Below are 13,926 nucleotides of genomic sequence, written 5' to 3' on the forward strand. Positions count from 1 at the left end.
CCTTAAAACGATTCTGCTTACCCACGCCCGCCCCCAGCCATGACACCAGCCACCACACACAGACTGGGGCTCTGCCACTCTGCTTTATTAGAATGGCTCTGAGTCTGCGAGCGCAGCTTCGGAGTGGAGGCCGATCAGGCTGGAGGAGCGACCAGCCGACCATGGGACTTCCAGCACAGGAGAAGCAAACTACAGACCGTGGCCACAGCACAGGACAGGACAAATTGATTGATTTTTTTTTCTTTTATATAGAAACTGATAATTTAAAAATTAGAGTGATATATAGTGGTTTTCTAGAGAGAAACTTTGCAACAAAAAATATATATAAAGAATATGACCTCCCGGGCAAAGGAAGCAGCATCTCTGAGCGGAGGAAAGAGGACTCCTCATGCACTGGAGGGGCCAAGCCTTTGAACAGGCAGCGGGGCTGTCACACACCTCGAAAGAGCGGGGAAGAGAAGGGGGCTGGCTAGTCAGTGTGTCTGCACTATTGCAAGTTTTTATGGCTTTGGCTAAAGCATTGGAAGCAGCGGAGGTACTAAGGTGCTAAGCTGAGGCCTGTCAGTCTTTGTGAAAAAACAAAAGAGGAGGAGGCTGGGGGCCAGTGATGAAGCCCTCCCTAACCCCCAGCTGCGACGACACAGATGGAAGACATTCTGCAGGGCAGGGGTTAGGCTAGGGGATGTGATTTAGCAACCTCCTCCCCCCATACCCTTGCAGCGGGGCCATTCCATACGCCAGTCCCTGCTGGGGGCAAATGTTTGAAGAGAGACAGTTCATCTCTTATGCACTCTGTTAATCCCTGGCAGCAGCGGGGGCTGGGGTGGCAGGAAGGGCCTGTCTCAACCCCATAAGGCTTCTCCTTTGGGGCAGAAAAACAACCAGGAGCCTGGAAAAACGGAAATGGGCAAGGCATTCGTTTAGGCAGTGAGGCTCGGCCACTCCTTTGGTCCCACCTGTAGCTCTGCCCGCCGAACATGGCAGGAAGGACATCCTCTGTATGAGAAGAACCAGCTAAGAGGAGCCAAATGACCCTGACAGGGTTGGGTAGAGACAGGTACTGGGGGATTCAGAGAAAGTGGACTTGGTCCCTGAAGCCCTTCTGATTCATTCAGACCTGGACTCCTCCAGGATCTGGGGTAAGTTTTGGTCCCGGGGACCAGAGGCTGGGGCTGGGGCTGGGGCTGGGGCTGGGGCTGGAACTTGGGTGGAAGCTGGTGTCGGGGCTGGGGTCTGGGCAGAGCCTGAAGTAGGTAGGGGAGGTTTGCTGCCAGGGTAATCATGGGTGGCCTTGGGTTCATTGGTGTGGTAGGAACCCTTGTAGCGATGATTTTGCAGATAGAAGAGCACCAACATTCCCACCAGTCCGAGCAGCAGGAAGGCCACCAAAACTGAAAGGGACCAAAAAAAAAAAAAAATTCAGGACCGATCTTAGGGATTTCACCTATATAGAGACGCACATACATGCTTTTGCCTAAAAGCATACACGTGAAACAGTGTCCGCTCTACAACCACTGGTGGGTCTGAATCCCTGGCTTATCCCCTGCCATCTTCTATTTCTCATACTCTCTTTTCACATCCCTGGTCGTTACTGCAATTTCTTCTCTCTCTATATGTTAACTATGTCCCCATTTCCTCATTCCTTACCCATAGCCCCATCTTAATATTTCACTTAAAAGTGTAGAATCCTCAAGCACTTAAAAATTTCCAGCTCAGTTATATACCGCCCTCAGCACGGCCTGCCTCATCCTTCTTTGTGCCGCCATGCACCCAGTGCCTTCGGCACCCCTCAGCTCTGGGCATATAGGGCGGGAAGGGACTGCTGACAGAGGGTGGAGTCTGGAAATCAGGGCAGCGATCGCACTACTCACAGCCTAGAAGTATGGCCACCCATCCATCATCGTGGTAGTATGGGAAGTCTGAAGAGGAGAAAGCACCAGTTAGGAGAAGCCTCCCACATCATAAAGATCATTTTCTTTCCCCGTCACCCCTCTTCTGTGTCCCAAGGACGTACCTGGGGGCAGATACCAGGGATCCAGCTCAGGTGGCACCTCTGAGAAAAGACGTGGCATGGCTCCACAGTTAGATTCGGACAGTTCACCCTGAACTCGAAGGGCCTCAGCTAGCTCAGCAGTCATGGGTCGAGGGGCTCGGAAGTGGGTCTTGAGGGGAGCCACGTTGTTGAATCGAACACCAGACAGGCAGCCTGAGAAGCCTGGGGTGTTGTAGCGCTGGATCTCTGGGTCAATTATTCCTGTCTCTGGGGGAGGGGCAGGCCCAGAGAGATGCGTCTCGGGCCACCAGTAGCCCTGTTCCCTCTCGCCATCCACAGGTTTCCCACCCAGCACCACCTTCCCTGTGATTCCCAGTTCCTTCACTCTCTTCAAGGCTCCAGGGACTTTACCCACAATTTCTTACCTGAAACGCATTGGCGCCCACAACTTACCCATGACACGCCCTAGATACAAGGCCTTGGGTGAGTCCAGCTGGCTGTCCACCAACAGTGAGAATTTCTGTTCTGTCAGTGGGAAGTAGTCCACCTGAGGCGGGGAAGGGGAAGGAAATGAGGGAGGGAGGACCAGAGGCAGCCCGAGCCACGATCACGCAGGAGCTCTGTTTGAACTCCGTCCAAAACAGTGGTAAGTCCCAGCTCAGTGCTAGGTGGGTGACCCATGGACCCAGATGCAGGATTTGGTATTGAAAACCCAACAACCTGGTTTTGAGCCCTGTTTTTGCAGCTTCTGAGTAGTTTGACTTGGGGAAAACCATTTTACTTTCTGAGTCCATTTAACGATTTGTAAAATGGAGATATAAGAACACCTGCATGACTGAGCTGCCCTGAGACCTGTTGTGAGAGTCACACGAAGTAATAAAATGGAAAATTCTCTGTAAATTAGAATGTGCTCTACAAATGCTAAAAAATGTTTGACATTTTTCTGGGTGCCACAACTAGATCATGAGGTTCTGATCTGAACTGGTCCACCCCCTCTGCACACACCTGGATGAAGAGGTTGCGGTAGACCCGGGTGATATTGACGCTGTGGGGCTGGCCATCAGTCACCGGTCGGGTGGTTAGTTGGTACACGTAGGGACTGGTGCCCAGCTGATACCGCAGCTGCAGAGTCCCTGTGGGGTGGGGAGGAGAAAAGAAGTCTCTCAGGTCCCACAGTCCCCATTTTCTAAGAGCACTTGGGTTCTCCTATGTCCAGTGAGTCGGTGGCTGTGAGAACGAGGGGCACCACGGGAGGATCTGGAGGTGAGGGAGACAGCCTGTTAGGAGCGTACCATCCTCCTTGATGAGCACGGCCATGTAGTCACGCACAAAAGAGCTGACATAGAGCAGGACGGCGGGGGCGGAGTGGGTGCTGAAGCTGAAGGACACCTCCTCTCCAGTAACGTTGTAGACGGGGCCCCGGTAGCCGGGCACAGGCCGGCCAGGCTGCGGGTAGTCAGGCAGACGGTAGCCAGGGCCGTGGTAGCCAGGCACATAGCCAGGAGTGTCATAGCCAGGGATGTAGCCTGGCTCGTAGCCTGGCACTGGCCGGCTCAGCATGTGCGAGAACTCCCGGGCCGCAGAGCGCAGTGCCGACTGCAGGTTATAGCGCATCCAGGTGCCGGGCTCAAAGAAACCACCGATATCTGAAGGTAGGGGCGGTAAGGTCAGGGCTTCCGTTCACACATTCGGATTGTCTGTTGTCCACACCCACCTGCCCCTGAGACTTGCCTTCAGTTTCTACCACCAACTATAGTTTCATCTAATCCAACCCCTGCATTTTACAGGTGAGAAAACAGGCTCAGAGATGGGCGGTGGCTTGCTTAAGAACACACAGTAAGTGGAGAGCCAAGATTAGAATAGAGATAGCAGGACCCATCCAGTACCTTCACCACTACTCACACTTCCAAACCAAGACCAAAGGTCTGCTATTGGTCCCTAAGCTCCTACATCTCCCTAGCTCCACCAGACTTCCCATCAATAACCCACCTGCTCTCACATCCTCCTAGATCAGCCTTTGGGAGGATGCAGTCTGGGTATACGTGCAGAGATCTTGCTGTGGTGAGTGACAAGGTTCTCCTTAACCAAGAACCAGGTTGTAGACGGGTTTTAGGAGTGCGGCAATTGTCAAATAGGAAATGGCATAGGAGGGCATCATGCAGCCTGAGGTGGATATGCTTGCAAGGGGGGTAACCTTGTTACCTTGGTGACAGGGGAAGATGGGGAAGTTACTTGCTTGTTGCTTTTGAGTTCTTTTACCACCAGCTAACTGCACCGCCCCTTTCTTGCCCCACTTTATGCCTTTGGAGTCACCCAGCATCCTCAGCTGTCTGACGACCCCAGCTCAGAGCTCAGGAACCCAGGAACAGCTCTTTTTTTTTTTTTTTTCCTGGTTGCTAACTTTACTCCGTCCTTCCTTCCTTCCTTGCCATCCCTACATCTCCTTACACCCTAGGACTACCTGTCTTCCCATAACTAGCAGCACTGACCGTGGTTGCAATATGGTCCATCAAATGCCGTGAGGTCACAGTCACATGTGTAGTAGCTGTAGCGTTCCACGCAGCGGCCTCCATGGAAACAGGGGAACCGGGGGTGAGCGCAGCGGCCTGTGCAGTTGGGCGAGGTACCCTCAGAGGCATTGGCACGGCCCTCCAGGTTGAGAGTCACTCCGTTCAGACGCATAGCCCTCAAGCAGCCCACGAAGGGGCGCCTCTTAAACTCCGCAGATCCTGAGAATGGTGGGAGGTCAAGGAATGGATGTAGAGCAAGAAACAGAGATAAGGCATTGGGGTTGGGAAAGGAACGAAGGGGCCCAGATGACTGGAATAGAGCCAGGGACTGAAAAGGAAGGGCATGCCTTTGGCTCACTGGGGAGCAGAGGGGATTGGGAACTAAGGTGTGGGGTTCCCGGGAACAAGGAGAGCAGCCTTGAGAGGGTGGGAAGGTGTGGGTTGCCGCTCACCGACATAGAGGGGCTGGTCGTACTCCAGCCAGAGGTAGGTCTGCAGGGGCATGGGCCGCACCACCCAGGGCCGGTGGTCCACACGGAGCCGGGCCTGCTTCACGTTGATGTCAGCCCGGACCAGGTGCCACTCATCATCATTGAACTCAAAGTCATCTGAGTGTACTGTAAGGTTCTCATCTCCATTCCCCACGTCGTAGGCGAAGACCACATCCCGGGATGCTAGACAACGTGGGGGGAGGGAGGAGGACTCAGACCTCCAAGGGCCCTCACAGATTCCTCACCCGATACCACCTCTCTTCTCCATTCTTTGGAGCTCCTGGAATGTCCCTTCAATTTGTCTACAGCCTGGGACAAAATGCCGTAAACTGCTTAAAACTTCATACCCCAGGTCTCTCCCAAATTTGCAGATCCCTAGAGCCAGCTTTCCAGCCCCACTCGTCAGGTTAGTAGCATAGCTGGTCAACTAGGCGATACCGCAGGAGTCCAGCTCCCTTATTTACAGGTAAGGCGCCTAAGGCCCGGAGAGGCGAGTGGGGTGCCCCAGGTCACCAAGCCAGCTTTCCAGGCGGAGCTAGGCCTAGAACCCAGGGTCATCGAAAGCCCGCTCCCTCCTGCCCCTCAAAAGGACATCTGCCCTTGTCTCTTGCCCCAGCCTCCACCGACCCCATTTCTCCCCAGAGAATGTCCTCTGCCCCGTGCCCTTCCCATTATGCCTGCTCACTGTTTAGTTCCACCCGCACGTAAGGCCGGCACCACTGGTAGTAAGGGCCCGCCTTGTTCTCTAGGAAGACTCCTGAGGGAGCCGAGGTCCTGAAGTAGAAGGAGACATCGAGGCTGTGGTTGGCATGGATTGGAGGGAAGCGTAGGGTGGTCCCAGTGTGGAAGGAGATGGTGTTCCAGGAGTTGCCTACAAAGCCAGATGGAGGAAGGCCCTGTCAGGGAGGTCGGCGGGTGTGGGAGTAAGGGAGCCTCGGGTGAGTGGGCGAAGGAGAGGCAAAGGTGACAGCTAGGGGTCACAAAGGGGAGACCAGGGAGTATAATGAGAGTACAGGAAGGTGTACAGGAGCCACACAGATGGGGGTCACACCCTAGCAGGGCCCGGGGTATCTGGCTGTGTGTCCTGGAGGCACCCAGAGGATCAGGTGGCCTATATTTTGAAAACTGGAGAGCCAGCCCTGGAGGGGACATGAGAGGGGCCTGCTACTCACGATCGCCATAGCAGCGCAGAGGCCTCAAGAAAAACTGGGCCTCGGAAGTGGAGCGGTTCGTATCCCCCACCACCACCTGGGTGACAGGCAAATGGTCCACGAAGGTCAGCAGCCCCTTGTCGGTTCTCCTGTGGGGGCAAGATGCAGCGGCTCAAGATGAACCTGCCTTCCACCTGCCCTGGAATCTGGAAAGCCCTGTCCCTTTGCCTCCCTCACCATTGAGGCTGGTCCGCATCACAGTTACAGTGCAGAGCAGGGTCAACGCAGCTCCGGTCCAGGCCGCAGGCACAGCGCTGGATCCCAGGCTGCGAGCCTCCCCAGTAGAAGTGCTGCTCCTCGTTTCGGCCAATCCAGAAGCTGTATGGGTAGCCTCCTGGGGAAGAGGCGCAGGTCGCTTCCAGGCCCTGCCCCTCCACTAGCCTCTGGGCTCCCCTCTCACCCTTCCAACCGGCCCAGACTCTCGAATCTTCTAGCCCAGGGCTCCAGCTCGACCGTGTGGCTTCTTTCTCCCAGGCCCCCGCCAGCCTCTCCTCCAGCTCTCCACCTCACCCTCCCGGACCCCAGCCCCAACCTGCAGTGTTGAGCAGCCGGGAATTGTAGCAGGAGAATTCGATCCACTGTTCACAGTGCTGGGAAGCATTAGCTAGGGCACTGACTTCCTCCCAGGATGCATTCCAGTACTGGACAGCCCCCAGGAATGGCCGCTCCATGCTAGAACCTGTCACACGAGTTGTCCACAGCCTGTCATGCCGCACAACTGTCCATGCCCGGTTCTCTGGGGGAGGGGGAGGGACAGAGCTTTGGCTGGAGATGGGCATTCTCTCCCATCTCTCTGCCCACCTCCACCACCACTGCTGCAACTCAGGGCCAATAAAAGTGGCCAGGAGCTCCATTCCAGCCCGGCTCTGGGCCCTGGACATCGTAGGCTGGAGATGAGATGGCTGAAATGGATCAGGAAGCTGGAATTTATCTGCAAGACTAGGTTACAAATTCTGGAGTGTCCCCTTTCCCTCCTGCCCTCTAACCCCACCAGTTCACTCTTTCTGGCCCATGTCCACCCTTCGCTCCTTCCCTTTTCCCCCGCATCCCAGCATAGCCTCGCCGGCTGCCCTTCAGCACCTCTCGGAGCCACTGACCTCGGATATCACAGTACACCACAAATGGCTTCAGGGGGCCACTGCCATCAGGATCAATGGTGAAGTTCCCAGAAGTTTTCCCACTAAGCCGATAAGCCTCACAAGATTCCTTATACAAAGCTGGTAGGTGGTAGGGAGGGGAAAAGGCACTTATGGGTCCAGGGCGCTAGGAGAGCCAGCCCCACCATCTCTAGCAGCCTCATGATCCCTGGCAACCTCCTCCTGATCTCCCCTGTCCCTGACTCTTCCCCCATATCCCAGCTGGCTTACGTTCATGGCAGGTCACCCCCTTGTAGCCAGTCAGTTCACAATAGCAGATGAAGTCATCCCAAGACTGGTAGCAGCGTCCGTCATGCTCACACATGTTAGGGCTGCACCTAAGGAAAGGGTCAGCGCCAAGGGGAGAAGCCTTATTGGGAGCTTGAGAGTGGGGTCTGACCCCTACAGGCTCCACTCCCAGCTCCTCAGAGCACCAGAACCCCATGAGATGCACCGTGCCTAAACGCAAGGGCCTCAGGCAGGACTCAGGGCTCAAGTGCTGTTTCCCCTTCCCTAAAAGAACAAATGATGCTTTGTATCCGTGCCCCCCCCCAAAAAAAAACCCCTTCTAGGACAAAAGAATAGATTCTTCATTTCCATTCTGATCATATGTCACTTCAAGGGAAGATACAGGAGGTGAGAGGTCGAGGAGGAATCATCTCCAGGTGGGAGACTGAAGAGCTGGGACCAGAAGAAAGATTCTTCAGAAAGGCCACTCCCTTTGGGAAATCATGGAAGAGGGCTTTGAAGGGGGTCACCTCTTGCAGGGAGAGGAGCTTCTGGATACCTATCAGTGATGCCACATGTGTCAAAGAGGACCTCAGCAAAGTATCCAAGCCGCCGGCCCTCCACCAGGGTCAGGTTGACCAGTTGACCATCCACCTTGAACAGCTCCATGCAGCCATGGAACGCCGTCTGGTTGGAGTGGCAGCCCCATCGACTGGCTGGCTTGGGACAACCTGGAGCAACCACCCCTGTGAGGCCCTCCCTAGGGGAGACCCTGGAGACCCTCCCCCAGGGAAATGCCCAGGGAGAGCCAGGCATGAAGGGAGGGGGGCAATAGATAATGGTAGTGACTTTCCAGTTCCCAAGGCCCCGGAGTAGAAAGGGGGGCTTATTGCTACAAAACTCTTCATGTAGTCCCATCTGGGCAGACTTAGGTGGCAGCCTTCCCTCCCAGGGACAGAGCGTCTGGCCAGGTTAGCCCCCACTTACCCCCAAAGAAGTATGAAGTCCCCGTCCGGATCAGCAGCGGGTATGAGACTCTGACCTCGGCCCCCTCCACATCATCAATGCTGATGACTGCATGGTTTTCCTGTGCCGCAAAATTCACCTCATGCCAAAAGCCATCATTCAGGCGGTACCCTGGACGGGAAGGAGGATGCTGTGGGTGGGAGGGGCCCCAGGCCCCAGGCGAAACCTGTCTTTCGTGGGGAAGCAGTATCCCCACTCTGTGTCCCAACAGCGGCCTATGTTCCCCCTCCCATGGTTACACTTCTCACACTGAGTGGTGACATCTCTGTGTCTCTCTTCACTGTCCATAACCCCCACAGCTTACGGAGAGTCTACAAGGTTATAATTGAGTAACAAACCCCTCCAGAGACTCCTTGGAAGAGGAGAAGGCCCCAACTCTCAGCCTTCCCGCTTCTCCCAGCACCCGTAGCCCCTCAGTTCTGCCCCCAGCCCCAGCTGCCTCCACCCACTCCCACCTATTCCCAGGGCCCTGGGACCTCCTGCTCTGCTCCCCTCCCTCCCTCACCCCTCTCCAATATGCAAGGCCTCAGGCCAGGCCTCCAAGCTCCCCAGCCCTCCTCTGCCCTTCTCCGGACTCCCAGTGCTCCGCACCCCCATCCACCCCTCACCAGCGGCGAACTGAAGCTTCTTTCGGCCAGTCTGCGCGATGGACACGTTGACCTGCCCTTCGCTGAGCATCAGCTCCACGTGACCCAGCCCGTCCCCCAGGCTGGAGTAAAGTAGCAGTCCTGTGAGGTCCCAGGTGCGGAAGCGAAAGGAAACTGCGAGGCGGCCGCGGCGCGGAAAGCCAGGCACTTGCACGAAGTTGTGAGGACCTCCGAAGTTGACCGGGTGCGGAACTGGGTCCAGACAGCGGAAGGCCACCTTACCCTGGGGGCGAAAGTGAGGGCCCATCAGTAGCTGAAGGCTCCCGATTCTGCTGGGAACCCCGTTTTCATACTGGTCTAAGATGCTAGTCTCCGCACTCCCTGGGTGCGGGAGCGCAGGGGTAAGACCTCCACCCCTGACTGTGCCCACCCCCCTAGAAACACGTCCAGCTGTAGAGGGAGTCTCCGCTTGTTTGCTCGCTATCACTGATCTTTACATGGTCTTCAGAGTGGCCACCTCCTTCCCGCCAATGTCCAGAGGCTCTTTCCTGCAGGCTTTAAGGCAGCCTTGCTCAACTGCGCCCTCTTGAACTGAGGTGAGGGAATCACACCAAAACAGCAGTGAGTTCAAGTCCCTACTAATCCTCCGCACAACCGCGTGGCCCCTGGCCAAGCCACTCCAGGTCTCTGCACCTTATTTTCCTCATCTGTTAATGGAGGAGGTGGACGGGCCAGACCACAGCTTCGTAACTAGGGGGGTGGGGAGGAGTGAACTTTGTACTTTCTGCGATTCTGTGATGCCCCCCACTTGAGCAACTGGCTGGGGAGAGACAGATCCTGGGCTTTTATCTGCATCTCAAGATCTCTTCCTGCTCCACCTCTTCGCTTTCCAAGCGGCTCTGAGGTCCCATTCTCCCAGATCCCCTTGCCCACTGGCCTCAAAGGTGATCCGCGAATGGCGCCGCACAGCCAGGTCCGCGATGTTGACTCGGTTGAAGATTATGTTTTCCATGCAGCCACGGAAATTATGCCGATAGCCTAGGTTTTTGTGCGCTGCGCCCACCAGACCCCCGATGAACATCTGCGAACAGGGTAGGGAGTGAGGTTCCCTGGGCACACTTTCCTCCCACTTCCTGTCATGCAACTTTGTAAAAGACTTGAAATACACATTTCCCCAATATCGGTATTAAAGCTGTAAGCTTGCTGGGCCTCCCGAGGTTTGGGTTCTAGTCCTGAATCCACCACAAAGTGGCTCATGCCCTTGGGTAACTCAATAAAACTTTCTGGGATTCTTTAATGCAGGCTGAGGCCAGGGTCTGTACCAACTCCACAGAGCTGGGCAATCCGAAGGAACAATTTTCTCATCTTGCCCAATTCCCCAAATCCAGATTTCCAAACCACATCTCAGCAGTTCTGGGGTGGCGCCTGGGACTCTGCATGTTAGCAGCAACAACGACAAAACCGCAGGCCTCTGTGGGAGCTACAAGCTTGCCAAAAGCTGCTAGGATTCTCAGAAACCGGAAAGCAAGGTCCTACCCTTGGTGGAGAGAAGTGCTGTCCCCCACCGACCCACCCAGCACCCCACTCAGTCAAGTGAGCCTCCCGCTCTGCTCACCTCGGAGTCCAGGTTCAGCCTCTCGAAGTCTCCATTGAGAATAAAACGCTGCACATAGCCATCCAGGGTGAGGTTTGCTTGGCGGCCGAATCGGTCCACGCGCACATAATGCCAGTGCTGGTCATTGAGGACCCCGCCAGCGCTCACCGACGTGTGCCCAGGCCTTGGCTGGATGGGGCTGCTGCCTGAGGGGGAATGGGGCAAGGTCAGGCCTGGAACCTGGAGAACCCCAGGAAGCCCCCCAGGCCAAGCAGCAGCCCAGAGGGTGGGCATAGGGAGACTGGACCACTGGGAGCCTGGGATGGAGCAGTCATTGGCAAGGATGTGCCTTAGGGTGAGACAGTTAGCCTTTTTGAGCCTCTGTTTTCCTATCAGTAAAACTTGGGGCATGATAGCTTCTTCTGCTTCATCACATGGAGGTTACAAAAAACTAATTAGATACAAAAATAATGACGATTAAGAGTGTGTGTGTGTGTGTGTGTGTGTGTGTGTGTGTGTGATGTTTTTACAATGAGGAGACAGGGAGTGGAGAAGTGCCTTGTCCAAGGTTACACCGCTAGTAGGTAGTAGAGCTGAGTATAGAATCCAGTTCTGCTAACTTGGAGGCCACTGTTTTGCGAGCACCAAATTCTCCACGGAGAAGGTGGGTTGGCTGGTCCACATAGAAAAGGGCTCCGGGAGTGGGCGCGGCTTCGCGGAGAAGGTGCAGCCAAGGGCGGGGCAAACAGCGCCTCCAGAGTGCGCCGCGGTCGCTCACCCAGGCTCATGTGCAACAGCAAGTGCGCCCCCTTCAGCTCGAGTGTCACGTAGTCGCCCTGGACGCCCTCCGCGTGCAGCAGGAGCCCGTCCTTCTCTTCGGTCTTGAAGCTGAAGGCGATCACGTCCCACAGGCTTCTGCTGACCCCTCGCGGAAAGCGGTAGGAGATGGCATCATCGCCGTCGAAATAGAGCACGTCGGACTCTGCGCAAACGCCCGCAGGTGAGCCGGGGACCAGAGAGACTGTCTCCGCAGCCCCCTCCACGACCTCCGCACACTTACTGTAAGGGCAGCCGTAGAGGCCCAGCCTCAGGCCAATCTTGCCGCGCGGGTTCCAAGCCAAGGGCACGATGCGGACGTAGCGCGCGGTGAAGTGATAGTGCAGGTCATGGCGCACCACCGCCGAATCGTTCACGTTACCGAAAAAGGTCTGAGCGGGGAGAGGAGGAGTGACCAGGTCCCCACCCTGGACTTGTTCCCCAGCAGCCTCCCAGGGCACAGTGGTCACAACCAGCCCATCTCGACTTCCCGAAAACAAACACTCCTTGATCTCCCCGGCCTTTGTGGCTTTATGCCAACACAGTTCCCGAGCCTAGGGTATCCTCTCCCACTGTCTTGGGGTTTCCTCAGAGCTCAACTCAGGTGTCACCTCCTTCAAGTAGCTCTCCCAGATTTTACCCTACGTCATTTGGGAAGGCCTTGCCCACATGGCAAGCTTACAGTCCCTCTGGACTGAGTCTCCGGAGTGGAAGTCACTGTTCCTCATTTGTGCCCTCGCCACCACCTCCTCCCCTCCCCCACAAGATAACACCCAGCCCAGGTCGCAAAGCTGGGGCGGTTCCCCAAGTGTACATGCAGGAGGCTGGAGTACCGCATTGTGCCCTTGCTGGTAGAATGGCGTCCAGCTGTCCACTCGGTCCCCATAGAGCAGAGTGTAACGTGTGACCCAATCCCAAGAGTTAAAGGAGCCCTGTGTGGCCACAGCCCGTATCCGGTGCTTCTTCATTAAGTCGATCTGGAGCCAGGGATTCGGGTCCCCAATCCGGGGAGACCATCCGCTTATGCCTAGAGAAGGGGCAAGGGCTTTCGCCACTGACTCCCCTTTACCTGCAGCCCTCCAGGATCCCCGCTCCCCATGGGGCCGCGTGCTCACCGTGCAGCCGGGCAAAGCGGGGTGTAGTGAAGAGCCCATAGTAGGAGGAGGCACCCAGGGAGCGGGCGTACAGGGGCCCGACCAGCTCCTCGTCACAGCCATCTGGGTAGGGGAAACACACAAATTGGTCAGGACAGCCCCTCCCAGGTTTTCCCAAAGGCCCTGCACACTGATCAACTAGAGCTCTCTTCCTCCTCAGCTCCCCAGAGGCAGACCCAGCCCTAACTTAAGCCATCTAATCAACCCGGGCCGCAGCAACAGCTGCACACTGAGGGGAGGCTACCTTTGGGGGAATCCTTAGGCCAGACCCTCCCTAGTCCCATTCCTGCTTTGATACCAACCCGCTCAGTATTCCCCCAAAACACAATCTGAAACTCAGCATCTTTCAGAACCTGAGTCAGCCTGACACCAACCCAGTCCCAGCCTGAGCATCATTCCCGCTTGTCTGCATCCCCAAATCCACTCCAATTCCAAATCCAGGCCTTGGTCCCAACCCCAGCCAGTCCTGGCACCATCACCAGCTCCATGTCCAACCTTAGCATCAATCAGGCACCAACTCCTGCTTGGATCCCAGCCTTAAGTCCAGCCCTCAACCCCAAACCCTAGCTCTTGGGCCAGTTCCAAGCCCAACCCCGCCCCTGGCAAAACCTTAATCCAATGCCGGATCACCAGTAACACCCTTATCCCCAACCCTCAAACCCAGGCACCAGCTCCGGCTTGGATCGCAGTGCCAAATCCCGACTAGGGCCGACTCTATCCTCGGCTCCAGCTCCGAGCCCAGCCCCAGCCCGGGGCGCGCGCGCCAGCCTCCGAGCTGCATTGCGGAGCGCGGGGGAGAGGCAGGAAAGGATGAAAGCCAGTGAGCGAGCGAGCGCGCGCCGGCCGGGAAGGGACCCACGACCACCCAAGCCGCAATGCGGTTCGGGACGCGCCCTGCAGGCTTTGAACTCCCGGGCCCAACCCTGCCGGCCTCCGAGCCCCGCACTCACAGTAGCCCCAGCCCTGAGCTCCGGAGATCGCAGCAAGCAGGATACAGAGGAGCCGGAGACTCATCCTGCAGGGTTCACGCGTCTCCGCGGCCGCCCAGTGCCCCGTTGGGCTAGGGCTCCGGTTCCAGCTCTGGCTCCCAGCCCTCCAGGGGTTCGCCGCGGATCACTGTCTCTCCTCCTTACCCACCCCCTCTCTTCCCTTTCTCCCCCAACCCTTCTCCCCCCGCCCC

The 13,926-nt window shown here is 56.5% G+C and overlaps 1 protein-coding gene across 1 annotated transcript; it reads right to left on the reverse strand.

Moving 5' to 3' along the window:
- Positions 1-204: 204 nt before the first annotated feature.
- Positions 205-13,860, reverse strand: CNTNAP1 (contactin associated protein 1). The gene is made up of 24 exons (XM_054593660.1): positions 13,697-13,860; positions 12,708-12,809; positions 12,426-12,619; positions 11,837-11,984; positions 11,555-11,758; positions 10,798-10,982; positions 10,120-10,263; positions 9,204-9,465; positions 8,557-8,706; positions 8,129-8,300; positions 7,573-7,679; positions 7,303-7,422; positions 6,738-6,941; positions 6,383-6,539; positions 6,167-6,294; positions 5,680-5,865; positions 4,956-5,177; positions 4,483-4,722; positions 3,286-3,639; positions 2,999-3,126; positions 2,447-2,540; positions 2,015-2,260; positions 1,872-1,919; positions 205-1,391 (listed from the first exon to the last, which is right to left on the reverse strand). Exons 1-24 carry the CDS (start codon positions 13,758-13,760, stop codon positions 1,108-1,110), a joined length of 4,143 nt encoding a protein of 1,380 aa, XP_054449635.1. The 5' UTR covers positions 13,761-13,860; the 3' UTR covers positions 205-1,107.
- Positions 13,861-13,926: the final 66 nt, after the last annotated feature.

The sequence above is a fragment of the Pteronotus mesoamericanus genome, unplaced genomic scaffold (genome assembly GCF_021234165.1).
Source record: "Pteronotus mesoamericanus isolate MK-2021 breed Mesoamerican mustached bat unplaced genomic scaffold, CSHL_Meso_final scaffold_476, whole genome shotgun sequence".
Taxonomy (NCBI): Eukaryota; Metazoa; Chordata; class Mammalia; order Chiroptera; family Mormoopidae; genus Pteronotus; species Pteronotus mesoamericanus.